This window comes from Neodiprion fabricii, chromosome 3 (assembly GCF_021155785.1).
Source record: "Neodiprion fabricii isolate iyNeoFabr1 chromosome 3, iyNeoFabr1.1, whole genome shotgun sequence".
Classification (NCBI taxonomy): Eukaryota; Metazoa; Arthropoda; class Insecta; order Hymenoptera; family Diprionidae; genus Neodiprion; species Neodiprion fabricii.
Genome location: NC_060241.1, coordinates 3,568,550 through 3,586,250, shown reverse-complemented (window position 1 = coordinate 3,586,250; position 17,701 = coordinate 3,568,550). Strand labels below are relative to the sequence as shown.

The following is a 17,701-nucleotide window of genomic DNA, read 5'->3' as shown; positions in this document are numbered from 1 at the left end:
ATGAATTAACTCATTTTAGTAAATCTAGTTGCTGATTTCTTCTTTACCTTTTTTTTTCATCCGTTGCTTGGATTTTAAACTTACAAGTTCAGGACTAACGGTCTACGATTATGTATAATATATATGTATATTTAATAAATATGTATTGAAAAGTTTAAATCACAATACTATCAAATTCAAAATTATTTACTACTCTTACTTACTACCAATATTATTATTATTGTTGATACAGAATTACGATTTGAAGCTAAGTATCTGCAAAATTTTGGTAAACGAAAAAAATGATCTATTTCATCTTCGTTTTTCCCTGTCCCATTTTTAACAAACTATATGTGAATATTTCAAAAAATGAGGTATAGATACAAAAAAAAAAATTTTCCCACCAACATTTTATGAGTTCTAAATAAGGGAAATCTAGAATCAGAAAAAAAAGATATAGCGATTTATTTCGATGTGTGGAAGATTCGAACTTCCGAAAAATGACACTTTCTTTTTATTTGTAATTTCTGTAAGATGAGTTTTGAAAATATTCACCTGTTTAAATTTTCATTTTTGATATAGGGACATTGTTCGTCTGTACAGTTGATATTACAAGAATAATTGAAAAAATCTTGACGCTATTTCTGACACTACATGTTATTCTCATAAATGCATTATGAATCAGGCAATATCGATGTTTCTTAGAGTATTTATTTATCATCATACCGTTTTCTTTCTTTTTTTTTTCTCGCTTCTTCAAATTACTTACGTTTTCACACACATTTGTTTTTTTTTTTCTACTTATTTTCATAGTATCCCGTTCGAATTATGTATTATGGAAGCCACTTGTTCGTCGAAACAAAAGTTGTTGACTATTTTTAGTTGTATCTGTTAATCTGTGTCTAACGATAAGTATAAAGTCAAGGATAAAGTGAAGCGGTACGCAGTTTGGGCAAAAGTTTGTCGTCGTACAGTAAAAAACGGTGTAAATTTTATAAAAGTTTTCTTTTTTTGTTTTTTTTTTTCTACGGGGTAAGGATTAAAGCAAAACTCTTGTCCAAACTCAATTCCCTTTTCATTGCTTTTAAATGTTTTTTCTTCATACTTTACAGAGCCTACGAAAATACTCCAGTTTCAATTGCAAGAGCGAAAATTCATCGGGGCTATCGATGATTAGTAAAAGTATCAATATTAGGTAGTAGTTAGGATATATCAAATATCGTTGGCGAAAAATCACGAAATGCTTTCAACGTTATGAGTATACGCGCTATATTGGTTTTCGGATATTTATTAAATAGGTAATTAGCATAGAAACAAACAATGTTTAATGTATACTTCTATATGTAGGTATTCGTATAAGAAATATGTTGCACACTGATTTCTTACGATTTTACCAACTTTTCGTGATTGTTATTATTATTATTATTATTATTATTATTATTATTATTAATTTTATTATTATTCGAATACCAAAAGTCATTCATCATTTTAAATAAGCTGATTATGAATTTTTTTTTTTTTTCTTCTGGTTATTTTCTATTGTTCGCATACTTGTACAAAAAAAAAAAAAAAAACGAATGCATTTCACACACTTCCGCATTATATTAACTTCGTAGTTAATAAAGAATTCTTTAAAGACTATGATATTGTTTCTTTTCTTTTTTCCTCTTTGTTTTTGTATTTCTTTTTATTTTTATTTTTATTTTAAATTTTTTCCATTGAATGGAATAAATTTAACAAGAAACCGCAGAGTTTTCAAGATCGAAGATATGACAGCTTGAATCTTGAATGAATCAAGTACGACGATTTGTTAGAAAGAATAATATATTCGTAGTTAGGTACGATATAATTTGACTGCGGTATTTAGACGAAGAAAAGAACAAAATGTATTCAATTTTTATGTAAAAGTATGTAAAATAATAATAAAAATTTCTTTTGTTGTGTAAATTTATCCAGTATTCAGATTTTTGAATACAGTCGAAGTTCCTCTTTGCACGATGAAATACATAGTAAATACGAACGAATGAATTCGTTCGATTAAATCATTAATAATAAATAATAGTTTGATGATTATTTTTCTCTCTCTCTTTTAATACCGATAATTATTCGCCTAATGCGTTATGTTCGCATAAGAGTGACGTTCTTATTTCATTTGTTAGAGTTTTTTTTTTTTTCTTTTTTCCGTTTTTAATCCTCCTCTTTAGTAATACGGTAAACTTATGTGAAATTTCATTTCATTAGAAAAATAAAATAAAAATAAAAATTGTGTATATATAAATATAATTAACCCAGGGAGTCGACGGCGGTTGTCGTTAGGCCCGTCCCACTTATGGTTGTTTTGAATTGCTCGGGTACCGGATACTCCGTCTGTAAGATTATAAGAAAAAAAAAAAATGCAAGAATAAAAAACGATATTAAAAATGTTCGTACGCGAGAAAGAAGTTGTCGTTTCAAAATTCAATACTCACGTAATCCCCATTTCCTTTCGGTACCATAACGTTCATTTCGCTAGATTTGCTAGAAATAAGCTCGACTTGAAGCGATTCCGAATTCAGGTACATCTGGCAGCCATCAGTCTTGTCGATAGAAATGGTAGGTACTTTTCCCAGAACCTGTAACGAAATCAATGAAAAGAAAAAAAAGGGTGATCGGATTGCTTTTTTTTTACAATAGGATTAGAAATGGCACCATTATTTTCATTATTATTTATTGCGCCCCCGTTAATAAAATTTTCCTCATCCATTTAGATACTTCTCTGTACCTGTCATCGCGTGTTTATATTACGTCGCTATGCAATGTGTGAGATTATTTTTTCTCCCGAGCTTCATTTGTCTGTGAATAAAGCAACATGTCTCCGGCGTAAGAAGACGTCAAAGAGAATAGTAATTTTTTTTTCTATTATATATATACACCGGTATTAGATGGTTCATCTAGAGTTTATGTAATCGACGTTTTTACATATGAAATTTTATTGTTAAACAAATAATCGTTAGAGATGAGGTGGAACTTTGGTAAGTTTAAAAATGAACGTGTAGATCGATTTGACAAGACAGGTTGTGCGTTAAAAAGTTGAAGCCCATAAGTTTAACAGCCGTTATGATCGATGAAGTACTGATACAATTCAATCGCTTAACGCAGGAGGTAATTTAGAACCAGTTCGAATGATTTGCGAATACGATTGGAAGGAGTGTCCGATAGCAGTCGCCAGTTACGTATGGAGAGAGATAGTTACCGATGTTGTCGACAGTCTTACAAGGGAGATACATTTGTGGCGCGTAAGCAATATTTGAACAATTTCTTTCCTTCGATCGATTAATTTAACAGGCGTAAAAATTACTCAAGATATTAGCCGTGATGCTGTTGTGTTCGATGCTGTTTCACACCGTATACCACAAGACGAGATGGTTAGACAAAAGTGGTGGAGACGCGCTAACCAAAGACGATTTGATAAAAGTTGGCTTTAAAATGCAAGATTTGGAACTGAAGATCAATATTTTGACGTACAAAATGCAGTACGGAACTTGGCCGATGCCTCACGAAATTCCTACACCTAGTTTGAACCAGTTAAGAAATGTAAAATTAACACTCTCAAACACGAGTAGACGGGATATGTGGACAAAGCATCATTTGCACGGGTGATTGATATTAAGACTTGATGAGAAAACTTTTTTTTCATTGAAAGATTAAAAATAATTTAAGAATGTGTAACGTTTCTCCAGATACATTTCAAAGTGTATTCAAAGTTCCGAGGATGATAAATCGGCGTATAAACACTCGTCGACCGATGATCACGTGGAATTGAAAAACGACGAGTTGTCGCAATTTTTGAACCGACGAAATCATTACGACCCGGACAACTGTTCTAGAAAATTAAAATTACCGGGCACAGAATACAGCTGCAGGGACTACGAAAGGCTTGTGAGAACCGCGAACGAGTGCAGGAGGTACATGGATGAGATAAACGAGAGCAATAAAAGTCTCGGATTGATCGACACTTCGTCAGAAGTCAGTGATCAGCATTCGATAAAAGACATATACACGAGAGTCGAGGTAGATATACAGTAACTATTACGATGATAAAATGCTTCCTCTTCTCGCTTAGTTTTTCATAATTCTCTTCCCCGCATTTTAGTCGGAGTTGAATAGTTGTCGAAATTTTCTAATGGAGCCAAAAAAGTGGGAAGAAGTTTGTGAGAAAAAGTGCCAGGAAAATAAAGAGGCAGGAGAAAGCAAGTTTACTACGTTAAACTTTCGACAAGAAAAAGCGACTCTTCCTACTGCCAACAAAGACCGACAAACTTCGGAGGGTTCTAAAACCGTATCAAAGCATTTACCGCCGGGTTTAAGCATCACATTTTTGTCAGAGAAATTCCAAGGTGTTCCATTGAGAGAAAACATAACTACAAACAATTGCAGGATGAGCAATGGTAATAAGATTGAAACAAGAACGAACGAATCGTTGAACAAAGTCAAAGATAAGCTTGAAAGTTTCCACGACGTCAGACGTAGCACGGAAAATTCTAAATCTTTGAGCAGTATCGAAGGAAGTATGAATGGTAAAAAGAGATCGAAGACAATCACGCTGGCTGAAACAAACAGCGCGACCAATTCGTGCAATCGAGATTGGAAACATGGAGAAAAAAATGCAGATATTTTGGATAACAGAATTTTTCAAAACGTGGTTTCTACCAGCGACAACGAAACCAGCGAAGCGGAGTTTAATTCAAAGCCATTTCCAAGGGAAACTTTATTGCCTTCTAGAGAGAAAATGAAAGGGAGAAATTTAGGCTCACCCAACTGTGAGCATCAAGGATCTAAAACTGATCGATCAAACAACCAGAATAACAGAACTAAAAATGACGTTAATTTGGTTGCTCAAAATCGTCAGAGTAAATCGAATGAAAAAAGCAATAGTTCGCGTCTAATTCTAAGGAAGATAGCATCAAAAGTTGAAAATTTAAAGACTGAAAGTGATTCAAGCTCGTCGTTTAGAATAAATGCTAATTATACACAAGATATTGAAAATAGACATGTGCCATTTAATTTGATCGCGACTCTACAGAGAGGTTTCGATGAAAGTGAAAATACTGCTGTTACAAATACAGTTCATACGGTGAGCGACAGTACGAGCATGGAAGATAATATAAACTTGAAATTGAATAGATTTGATTTTCCGAAAGCTATAAACAAGGCCGAATTGTCGCAGCAAAACGAAGAACAATTTCATCAAACAGCGATGGAGACTGACGAAGATCCGACTTATATTTCACAGACGTCGAGTCAGACGGAAGTTTCCAAAGACAGCGATACGGATGAAAAATCAACGACAACGCTGCTCAGAGAAGCATTGGAATTCAAAAAAGCATTGCTAATGCAAATTCGTATGGAAAACGAAGATATAGCCAGTGAGGAAAAATGTGGAAGAAATGAAAGTAGCGAGTGTGACTCCGACGATACGACAAAATCAAAAACTGACAATCATTTCCGATCTAAGATACTAGATATTATTTCAGAGGAACAATCTGCTGGCAGTTCAACAGAAAAAACAAGCCGAACATATATACTTTCGCGAGCAATAAGCGAAACAAACATTTTGGAAAAGACCGGCAAGTTTCTCGGAGAGAATAATAATTCTGGGAATTTGGAAAGTAGTAAAAATGTCCCTAGTTCCGAGTGCTACGGGGATTCAAAAAATCCGGTTACCACAACTTCGTCTGAATACTTTAGCGCGAATTATGTAACAGACAACGAACATGTAAGTAGTCAGAAATTAAATCAATGCATTGCGGACGGAGATGGAATCAGAGAAATGGAAATATCGTACGCCAGAGAAACGCCTGCAAGTCAGCTGAAATTAGACATGGAAAAAATTGCTCAAATCAATAAACCAGCCAAAGATTTAGAGTTAGAAATGAAGAAAAATGAAGCTGAAAAAGAAAGTAGATGCTGTAAAAAAACTGATAATACTGAGACCGAAGAAAGCATAGATATTTGTAAGATTGAAAATACAATTACAGGTACGAATTCTCCCTTTCCTGAGAAAGAAATCAACGAAATTAGTAAAAGTAAGTCAAATCTAGAATCAACTATAAGAAATACAGCAAACAATACTGCAAATAACAATGAACCGTGGAAAAATTCGTGTGAGAAAACTGAAAATCAGATAGATTTTATGATGGAGAATGTAGAGAGCAGCAAAGAAATAGCAAAAATAAAATTTTTCAGAAGTCTCAGTTCGGTAGATTCTGAACAAGCGATATTGTGGAATTCAGGAAGCCAATCGTCCAGTAACGATAGTATAATACAATTTGTAAACACACTGGCGAACATAGAATCAGAAAGTATCGACGCTATAGCAAATCAGAAGTTGCTAATGCAAAGCTCAACGGATTACAAAGATATAAATTTTACAATAGCTCGTGAAAATTTACAATGCAGTTTCAATTCTCATGGAAAAAAAGGTCCCAGTCTAGTTTCACTTTCAGAAATAAATGTGTGCGAACGTAGCGACGACATTGCAGTAGAGATATCGGAGAATATCGAAAATCCGACAACTTCGAAATTAAAGAAGAAACCCGAATCAAAGAAGACAAGTAGTGCGCAAAGTGCGAGTTGTTTTAAATCAGACAGCGTGTTAAATTTGGATCAGGAAAAGCTACAGAGTAAACAAAATATATTCTGCAAATTAAAGGCACTCGACGCTTTGACAAAGCCCCCAGATATCGGTGAATGTAATTCGGAAAGAAATGAATCAACGTCGATAGGTGTGGACCGTGTTGAAGAAAACTATGATTCTCTTATCGATGTGAAAGAAATGAAAACACTTGAAGCGGATAGTCAGTATCTAGTCTTAGGAAACAAGTCTGACGTAATTGAAAATACAGAAAAGCAATCTGATCTTAGTATAACAAAACTTGAAATAATCGAAGTTCCGAGTGTTGAAAAAATTTCTAATAGCGACAGCTTAGATGTGGAAAATAGAAAAAATAATGACGAAGGTACAGAATGTGAAGTGCAATTGCAGAGCAATAAGAAAAACGATTTAGCTTGGAGAAAGAGTCAGTTATCAAAATTGAGTATAACTAATTTCAGCACAGACACGTCGGAGTCTTATTTCGACGTGAGCAACCACGATTTCGCTGTATCGAGCATAATTTTAACATCCCAAAATACGAACTTTGGGACCAATAATAAAGTTGGTAAAGATAGTAGCGATACGTCATCTGTTTACGTCGATGCTAAAGATAACTCTTCAAAAATACAAATCGATTTATCGAAAAACGATCCAATAGTACAAACAGATGCCAGTACCACTGAGTCAAAACATGAATCTTTAACAAAAACGCAACTGCTACCGAAAGGTACGTCAAGTTTACCATCAAATGATCACGCTATTCAGAATCATCAAGCTCAATCTCCAGGGCTTGAAGACAGTCCACTTGGCGTAGAGAGCAGCAATGGTTTCAAGAAAAATATTTCAAAATGCAACCTGAATCTAAGCCTGGAAAAAATATCTTCAAAGCTGAACAGTACATTGCGCAAGGGTAAAACAGCGTCTAAATCATGTATACCGGTTTTGAAATCACGAATTGACTCGCCAAAAAGAGCTAAATCAATGGAAAGCAAAGCCCGTTCGCAAAGCCCTATTCGTAGATCAAGCACGCCGCTGAGCCAGCGCTCTGAAAGTAGTCATGCAACGGTATCGACTAACGTAACGAATGAAAATGAGAGACAAACAAAGCGAATGATTCCTAGGAGTAAAAAATTGTTGACTGGGAAACAATCGTATACGCTGCAGCCTAAGCAAAACGAAGTTAGAGAAGAATGCGTAGATGCTGAGGATGAGTGCAAAACCGTGGAATCCGTATCGACAGAATTGTCTGCCAAGTCAGAAAAATGCAATCTATTAGCCGTTCCAAGGAATTCAGCTAAAGAATGTACAGTCATATACATAAATATAATATCAGACGTGGATCGCAACGAAATGCAAGTCGCAGATGCGAAGGAATTGATTAAATACGTGAATGAACAGGGGGCGGTGTTGATTGCAGAAACGTTAGACTCAAAGAGTCAAAATTTATCTCTAACAAACATAATTTCCAATCCGTCTAATGAAGAAGCAAATTCTAGGGTAAATCCGACTTTGGAAGACAAGCTATCCGGAGATTTATCGAACGAATTGATTGTCGAGAGTGAGATACTTTTAACGACGAATAAAAATGAGGAAAATAATTTGGAAAGAATTTTACCGAAGCCTGAAAGTGCCGTGAAAACGGCGAACAAAAGGCTGTCAACGAGTACTTTGCAAATTTCAAATTCTAATAAAGTCCAGCAAAAAGAAATGGAAGTTTTGGCAAAACCGTCAGTAAGGAATACCAGCACGTCTGTATCAGATTTTCCCGATGCATCGCCGGAGGAAAAACGCTGGTTTTATAATCCAAATAACGAGGTGTTCGACACATCGAAAAAACTCGTTAAGAAGGAGCAAATAATTATCTCAGAGATGTTGAACTCAGATACGACTATCTACGAATGTAAAAAAACGCACAAACTCTTCAATAAACTTGGTCTCGGCTTTCAAGAGCAGCCGGAATAAATGTGTAAGTGACTCGTAAAAGCGAGTCCTTACACATCCAACATCATAAAAATTCTCAGTTAACGTTGTAAAATTTTTTTATAAACGTCTATTTTTATTCTTTTTATCAATTCTGTACAACAAGTGTTTGTTCGTTAGAGCGAGTACTGCTTAATAATATACTATGTTAAAACGAATCGGCATGATTCAATGTGTATGTCTGTCTATTTGAAATATGAGACATCGTTTTCTAGATAAATAACAAGATTCCACTTCTTTCGACAAAATGTCAATACAATAAATCGATTCTTTAAAAGCCGATTGTAGTGCCGAATGAGAAAATATTACAAGGGACTTGACGATAATTTAAGCGTCTTTAAAGACACCAATTACTTCTTCTCGGAACTCGTTAACATAAACCCAGTGAACAAAAACTGTCTCTGGAAGTCGCGATATTAATAATTATAGAAATAGAATGTATAACCAACATACCTGCATCTGTACGCTTTGGCAGTTAACGAACTCGATGCTGGACACAAGAGAATCGAACACAACCGATGTCTTGCGGCACGAATCCAATACGATAGAATTCACTTTTCCCTTCACTATCAGCGTGCTGTCCTCGCAACGATAAACGTAGACGACGTTATTCATCTCTGGATTTTCGATCAGTAAATTCTTATTTCCTTTTTGATACTCCTGTAACATATTGAGAATCCAATTTCAGTTGTATTCCGAGATGAGCGCCACATTTTCTCTTAATTTAACATGTTTTTATGGGTTTCTCAAAAATTCTATGATGAAAATCATATTCAGAAAAATACAGTAAATCTAGTCAAGTATTGTAAATCGATGACGTACAACGAGCCATTTCTTGCCATCGCGTACGAACACTGGTGGTTTGTCGATAGGCTTTGCAGGTTTGCCAGAGACGGAATTAGTCTGTCCGCTAGCAGGTGCCTTGAAAGGAGCCGGTCCAGTTCTGAGTCCAGGGTTTTTATGCGTCTGCATATCAGAAGTGACCTTCTTCAAGCCTAAATATAACGTGAATCTATGTTAGTAAAATTCTAATTACAAGTTCTACACAGTAAAGTGCGAAAAAAAAAGAGGAAGTAATATATTATTCTCGATTGACAATGCGACAATTTTATTCTTACACTTACTTCTGGTGATACCTTCCCCTTGATTTATTTGGGCGAAAAGTGCGCTTCTATCTTCTCCGAGATCCGCAGCAACGTCTCCGACCGGCATCGAAGGCGGCGGTGGTGGTGGAGCGCCAGGAGCTGCGGGAACTGCTGGCGTGCCAGTTTTGGCCCAAACCAAACCGGTCGTATGGTGCTGGCGAACGTATTGCTGAAGCTCGGTCAGAGTCTGAACCCAAGCTTTGCACCACTCGACGTGATTCTTGTCCCTATTGAGAAAATATTGATGCATAAATTCAGCACAAATTTTTAAGATACACATCACAAAAGCAAGGTAGACCTATGCTTTATTATGATTATGAACATGGTTACTCTGAAATTTCTTTTTCCTTGAAACTGCCAACCTTAAAATCTGTTCTCAACTGTAATGACGTACTTTTTGTAAAACAGGTACTATATAAAGGTAGAAATAGCCAAGAACTTTTCAACTTGATTCAACGTTGATCACTATTCTGCAATTTAAGAGAGCCGAGAACTAGCTGATAGATTTTCTACAAATGTTACCTATTATGCAACAATTAACTTTTTAAGGAGGCTTTGGAATAACACTGCGTACAGGAGCGTGTTCAAACCTAACGAGGTTTAAACGTTCATTAAAGTTCTCACATGTAAATGCATCACCTATCATAATATCTTTTATACTTTGTATATATTTTCGTTGTAAAAGAGCATTTGTACCGGTTAATTTTTAGAAATAAAAATAAACAAATAAACTAATAGAAAAAAAGAAAAAACTCAAAACTTAATTATAATAAACAAACAAATTTACTTCTCTTTCCAGTCTTTTAAGACACGGTTAGTGTAGAATTGTCCCGCATCGTTCATTTCCTTGACATAGGGCGCTGGCGTCGGTGAAACGGCGACCCATCCGAGCGCCGGAATACTTTCGCTGATAGCGGAGAGATGATTGAAAAATGAAGAGCCTCTGTTCTTTTCTCTGAACTCTTGTATCTCCTGAATTTGAGTGGAAGTTGGAGCGAGAAGAGCGACTTGTTGCGACTGGTTTGCTGGAGCAGGATGTGAAGCTGCCGTTTGGATGAACTGCAGCTGAACCCTGGAGAGAGAAAATAAATAAAATGAAAAGGAAGAATAGGATAAACATTTAATGTAACAAGATATCCTGAATTTGAGAAAAAGAAACCAAGAGAAAACTTTACTAACTGGAAAGCTTTCTCGACCAGTTTGCTGTGTGTCAAAACATCACCGCCGATCTTTTGACTCAGTTGTAAATACTGGGAAACGGGCCCGGCGATGATATCTTCGTAGCCTGCGACAGACATCTTGGCTTGCGGCGATATTGAGGTCGTTTGATGAGCTACCGGAGATTGATTGTCAGGAGACGGTGTTTTTGTTTGAACGGCAGTTTCCTGAGTCTCTGTTCCCGCTCCAGGAACTCTTTCAAGACGCCTTGTTACGTTCTCCAAACGTGTTACAAGATCCTCGAGCTGTTCCTCTCTGCTGTCGGGTTCACAGCCTGTGAAAAATACAGAAAAATCATCAGTTTAATAAACAAATAGCGAGTCTCGAGTAGCAAACTTTTTGCATACATTAAAGATCGAAGAGAAGAATAAGTTGGAAATGCATAGAACATGAAAGTTAAGGAGATAATTATTGTACACGAGGTTGAAGTCAGTAACGTTAATGTAACCAAACATCAGGCAAAATATAATTATTGAACAATTTCAGAACGACCTTCAAGGAGTTCATTTTTGCAAAATACATACATATGTGTGAGTACATTTTGTCTTTCATCCCAGTTTACCGAATTTCAGACAATTGTAAAAGTGCGACAATGTAACGATTTATGCTAAACATCAATCGTTACAGTAACATTGCTAACTTCATTCTCGTTACTATATCATATCAATGAAAGAATCTTTAAATTGCATTCCTCATTCAAGATGAATATCGAATATAAAATAACACTGCGATCGATCGGTGCAAAAGAATTTATATCGACTTCTCGAATTATATAATCTAGCAATGGTTGGGATTAAATTTCAACAAATATTTGCTGCAAAGATAAGCTCGATCCAGTTATCTGACAATAACGTATTTTCAATTCAAACAAGTGTTAAATGAAAAGAAAAAAATCATAATAATGACAATGATAATAATAGTAATATTGAAATCAGTCTGCAAAAAGTGAGTAAAATAATTATTAACTATGAGTCAGACGTTCGAAGTATTTAAAATATTTGCAAAGCTGAATTGTAGAAAGAAAAAAAAAGGTAAAATTAAACGAAAAACGATATTTAAATGACTATATAATTTTTGCAAATTAATTATTATGGATTACATTGGAAATCTGATTCTACTGGTTATGTAACAAAAATATTATAATCCTGGACACACCTCTATTCACTTTCCACAATCGACTACTAGTGAGCGGGGCAACTAAGATATCTTTACGGATGATACAAGATGCCAGAATATACCAATTCTATTCTTAGATAAGCAGCAAAAAGAATGAATTCACGCATGCAATGGGAATTGGTGTAGGCGTAAGTTGGCACACTTATAGCTTTACGCTAAATTCATAGATAAATAATAATTGTTTTTTCATTAAAACTTCAATCAAGTATCCTAAATTTAATTTCATTTACGCATTTATAAAGTTTATTCGATCTAATATATTCCATAGGCATCTGTTTTGTCAAGTTTGTTTCTCTCTTATTATTATTATTATTATTATTATTATTATCAAGGGGCAAGCATATTCCACAAATATTATTCACACTTCTACTATGAAATAAACAAAGTAGTCCCAAAATTATGGAATAAGATAACTTTATATTTACGCTATTCTTGAATATGTCATGAAAAAACATCTGGATAATGATTAAAAAATGCGAGAAAATTGTAATTAGCTCTTATGCGATACAATGAAAACGTCAATTACACGCAACGCATGCATCAGTTTAATGAATTATGATTTAATTCGATTCCCCTAACCGGCGTGGACTGTTGGTCCTAGTGGATCAAACCGCACTCTATGTTCGGAAGTGTTTTGCGCAGCTTCGAGTAAGTCGGAGAAAAACCTGTGCCTGCGAAGCGCTAATTCGTCTTTAGCTACCGGCGTTGCAGGCGGTTCTTGCATTCCGGCGCATCCCTCCGACGTGTCGTCGGTCTCTTCTTGGGACAGCCATCTCGTCAGTGGCGATACTCCTTTTTCATGTTAAATGTGTTTATTTACACTCAATTTATACCTCAGTGAAGGCGATTAGATTACAGCTCAATTCAACTACCAGCGTTCGACGCTCGTCAGCGATTTTTTTTCACTCTCAAAGGAAATTACGATACTTCGTTATCTTAACTCTATTTGTATTCTTTCCCAGAGGAATACCACAAGCTTCGTTAGCCGGTTGAATCAAGTTGCAATATAACTCCAGGTTGAAATGCGTGTGAGGTTGAATTTGCTTCAAATTTACAGTGAATAAGTAAGAAAAAGCGGTGTGAAAAAAAAATAGCTTTCCTCTTTTCTATTTCTATATTTGAATTTCTTGTCGTAACAATCGATTGAAATAAATAATGAAAGTTTCAATAAGAAAGAAATTGAGCTTTAAAAATGATAAATCTATGTACACCAATTTTTTCTTTTCATGTTTACTGTTTTTAATATCTTTTCATTCTCCTCGTCAAATACCTGGCAATGATTTCTTATTCAAATTATTTTCTATCGAAGGTGGTCCGGCCTCAAAAACAGAGTCGTCTCCCTCCTCTTCGGGTCCGTCGTCGATCGTTCTTTCTATATAAGCTGCAGCCCCGTACAAAAAGTTTTTATGTGGAATCGTTGCAGTTTTATTAGGCGATTGAGAATGCGGTGAATGCAATAATATTTCTAAATTTGGCATCTCCTGCCTAACATCCTTCGAAGCTTTATTTTCATCGTCAATTGGATCCGAGGCATTATTTTTTGTTTCACACCAATTATCATCATTTTCGCATCCGGCGTTCAGATTATTTTCCTTACTTTTTTCTTCCGGCTTATCGCGAGGACTTTCTTTTCCCGAATCATTCTTCGATAACTTTTCCTTGCTGTTATCGTCGTTCTTTTTTGTTGCACAATGATTTTCTATCTCCGTAGCTTCGTTAATTTTACTCTGTTTTGATTTTTTCTGCTTTTTTGATATCTCATTGTTTGTCTCCTCTTTGTTTGCTTTCTTATTACACACGCAGCATTTAAACATTTTAACAGATTACACAATTATTTATATTCCTTGCATCAAATCAACAGGCGGCTTTTTGTACTAATTATGTATATGCATATATACGTATAATTTACATGTATATATATATATCTGTATTTATATTGCAACAGTATAACTGTTTAACAAATTTATTTACATAGATTTAAACAGCAGGTTTAACTTCGTAGGTATTAATATTCAATTGAATATAACAACGTCAGCCAATAAAACTTCTGTCAATTGTCAATTGTTTAAATTCATATCGCAATTTAAATTCAGTTTATTTCTAGTGACATTTCGATCGATTCAAATAATTATCGAACGCAGTGTTAACAAGATTTGCAAAAATTAGGCTATTGAATTGTAAATTTGCTCGTTGAAAGGAAGAAAAAAAAATAAATAAATAAAACAATACGAACAATCGTTTAGGCTCTCAACGTTATCTTTTCACTATTTATTTACTTAAACTTTGTAATCGCGTCTAATCAATACTGTAATATTCTTTGGCAAAATACAGGAACAGTTAATTAAATAAAACGTAGTACCGAATATTTTTATTGTTATTTAAAAAAAATTATATTCGATTAATAACGACGACGTTAAAAATCACGAAACAGTATATCAGGAGTTAATCCACCGTTTGAATCAAATCAAATCAAATCTCAAGTATATATTACACACATGTATACATATATCAACGGGAGGGAGATTTTGATCAACGGTTAGTGATTACTACAAATTAAAAGGATCGTAGCGAGATGTTGTTTGAGGTAGAAAATTGTTAATACATGTAAAAGCACAGCACCCTCGTCTTTGTCGTAGGAGTCGGTTATTCGTGAGCATCTATCTATTATCTAAACACAATTTTCACAGGCCCGTCGTTGTAGAACGCATCGACATCTTTGAGTACTTTGCCGCTCCCCGTCGTTTAGCGTGAAGTTTAAGAAAACGAGTGAAAGTATAATTCCCGGTTTAGAAACGAGGCATCGATTAGTTTTCTCGGTATATTATTATCAGAGTTATCGTTATTCGTCTAAGTTTAATAGCACCTTGGGGTGTCGGAATTTAGAACATTTCCAAATTTACACTTGTCAATTCATCGACGTGAATCTTACGACTACCACACTTTAAAAGCCGACGGGCGAATCGCCGAATGGAGAATCATGAATAAACGAACAACCTGAAGGTGGGCGCGAGTGAATGGGCGGGGTGGGGGGGATAAGTCTGGCGGCGTAAGCTTCGAATATTTTACGCAACTAGACGGCAGACTCGACGCTAAATTTTGGACACCGGTGTTAACCGTCGTCCGTTGGTAACTAGAGTTCATCGCTATCGACAGTTACTTTGTTGTGTTGATTTTATTGCCTATTATCCGCGAAATTCGACGTGATTAATGAGTGAACTTCAAATCAGAATACCGTTATCATGTATCCGTAAGGAGAAAGGACTTGATGGTTAAAAAATTGAAGCATCGATTGAAATGAGTGATCAAAATTTAACGCTAATGAACAGCGAAACAAGATTTTTTACAATCTTGATCGAACTAGCATTACGTACTTTATGATGTTAGTTCGTACAACGCATGCTACAAAATGGAACAAAAAAAAACGTTGGAAGCTTTGAGTATATTTTGATAGGGTATAAAATTTCAACTTTCGCCTTGGATTAGTGCGTGAAAAAAAAAAAAAAATATATCCGAAGTAGCGGTAAACGTTTCCAAACATTCGGTAAGCTTTAAAAATACAGATTTCTAAATAAATTGAATCACCCCCCGCCGAGATGAATGTTTCTTGTAAGTATACTGCTAAAAATAAATCCAGATAAATGAGATAATCGTGTTACGTTATATATCGGTTCTAGAATTTCAGTTCTATTAAACCGATAAATTGAATACCGATACTTACTTCCTGTTATAAGTTGTTTGTGTATTAATGCAAAGTAACAAAAACACGTGACACAGGACAATTTTCATCGTTTCGAACATCGTTCACAAATGACACATCATTTCATACACTATCAAACAAATTGCATGAATTGAAATTCGATAATCTCTGTATATTAAATTACATGGATATTTTCACAAAGGCGATAGCCTGAAGATGAGGTAAAGAATTACTTACGATTCTTCCAAAGTGTTAACAAGTCTTTATAATCCTCGGGAAACATCTTAGCGCCTGACTCTTTGGTCTGTAGGTGTGGCATAATATCGCGAAGGAAAGAAGAATCTATAATAGGCGGGTGTGACGGTCGCGTATACAAGACGAACCTTATACGCGATAAAATAAAGGCGTGACGACGTCGAACCAAGTTAATCACCTACTGATAATAAACTTAATCAATTTTCCGACTGGTTGCATCAAAGCGCGCGATAATCGTTAGCGTCAAAATGTCAAGTAAAAATGAGAGCGCATTTTGACGCGACAATGACTAACTAACTTATGTTAAACGTTGCGATCCCTAATATCTCGATGACAGAACTGGTGAAAGAATTTATTCCGCTCTTATCTGATGAATTATCGGTACTGTTTGCGTAATCTTAGCTCGACGATCGCATCCCGGTCGAATTCTAAACGGAACTAACAATTTTCGGTAACAGTATAACGTTGTTATGTTCGAGTTCATAGATCTTTCGACTCGAAAGCACATTTTGCCGTTACTTTTCTCCCTCTTCTTCGGGGCTCCCGATTGGCCGATATCAAGTTTAGTGGCAAAATTACTTCGCATTAATTATGCGCGCATTACCGAGTCGGAAATATAGCCGTAAAACCGGTACGTATTACAGAAGTTATATACCAATCGAAGAGAAATAACGAACGATTAATGGGGAATAAGAGGCGATTTTTCGATTGGGTATATTAATCGCAATCGCCGCGGGATTGTGAATCATAAATATTGTAGGATAAGTAAAAGAGTGATAAAAATCAGTGAGAAAATCATGCGAACATAATTTAATATAACTTTATGTACAGGTGAACAGCGATAACTGTGAATCCTAGATTATATAGAGAAGAGGAGCTATTAAACGGATTCTACATACTCAATTTGCATAATGTATATTTATATATTTATCGAATAAACACGAATTCAGTTTACTCGACGAAATAGATAACTGTTCAAACTTCTTTCTCCCCGAGCAGCTGTTGCATTTATTTCATAAAGCTGAAGTTAGTAACGTTATTGGTAAAATCGTTATTTGGCAATTTTAGGAATGTCCAAAATGCGGTAAATTATGATAACGCAAAGTATATTCGTACTTCGAAAACTCAGTTACTTCAAAGTCAGCATAAAGTGGCAAAATGGTAATTCACCCGCCCCAATGTTTTGTTACGTTAACGTTATAATATTGAAGTTAGCTACGTTACCGTAACAATTCATGCTGAGAAAAAACGGTTATTTCGCGATTTTGGAATTGTCTGAAATTCATTAAACCGTAATAAATCAAAACACACTCATATTCCGAAATCTTATTTCCCTAAAAGCCATTTAAAATGGTGAAAACAAGGATATTTTCCTCAATGTTTCGTTACGATAACGTAACTAAATTCAACCTCGTTTAACGTTACCAACTTCAGCCTCGTTCTATTTTATGCGATCAGGAGCAGGCAGGAAGGAAACGTAAAAAAACGAAACAATCATGACCAAGCGATAGCCGTAAACAAAACGGGTTTGTTTTTCTGTTTCTATAATCAGTGAAAAGCAGATTTCCGTGAAAAATTGATTATCGCTTTACAGGAAGCACAGCTCATTGTGCGTAC

At 35.3% G+C, this 17,701-nt stretch overlaps 1 protein-coding gene and 1 long non-coding RNA gene across 5 annotated transcripts; one reads left to right on the top strand and one right to left on the bottom strand.

Annotated features, from left to right (window-relative positions):
• Positions 1–2,130: 2,130 nt before the first annotated feature.
• Positions 2,131–16,486, bottom strand: LOC124178567 (adenylyl cyclase-associated protein 1). Of its 4 annotated transcripts, none has more exons than XM_046562005.1 (9): positions 13,403–14,027; positions 12,712–12,924; positions 10,918–11,230; positions 10,526–10,810; positions 9,718–9,965; positions 9,416–9,588; positions 9,047–9,253; positions 2,448–2,591; positions 2,131–2,346 (listed from the first exon to the last, which is right to left on the bottom strand). In XM_046562005.1, exons 1-9 carry the CDS (start codon positions 13,944–13,946, stop codon positions 2,263–2,265), a joined length of 2,211 nt encoding a protein of 736 aa, XP_046417961.1. In that variant the 5' UTR covers positions 13,947–14,027; the 3' UTR covers positions 2,131–2,262. The 4 variants fall into 4 exon arrangements, with proteins under 4 accessions (XP_046417961.1, XP_046417960.1, XP_046417962.1 ...); XM_046562004.1 differs by having other exon boundaries at positions 9,712–9,965; positions 13,403–13,987; XM_046562006.1 differs by lacking the exons at positions 12,712–12,924; positions 13,403–14,027 and adding an exon at positions 16,067–16,486 and having other exon boundaries at positions 9,712–9,965.
• Positions 11,867–16,979, top strand: LOC124178574. The gene is made up of 3 exons (XR_006869848.1): positions 11,867–11,987; positions 12,142–12,260; positions 16,916–16,979. It is a non-coding gene; the product is annotated as an uncharacterized LOC124178574 (long non-coding RNA).
• Positions 16,980–17,701: the final 722 nt, after the last annotated feature.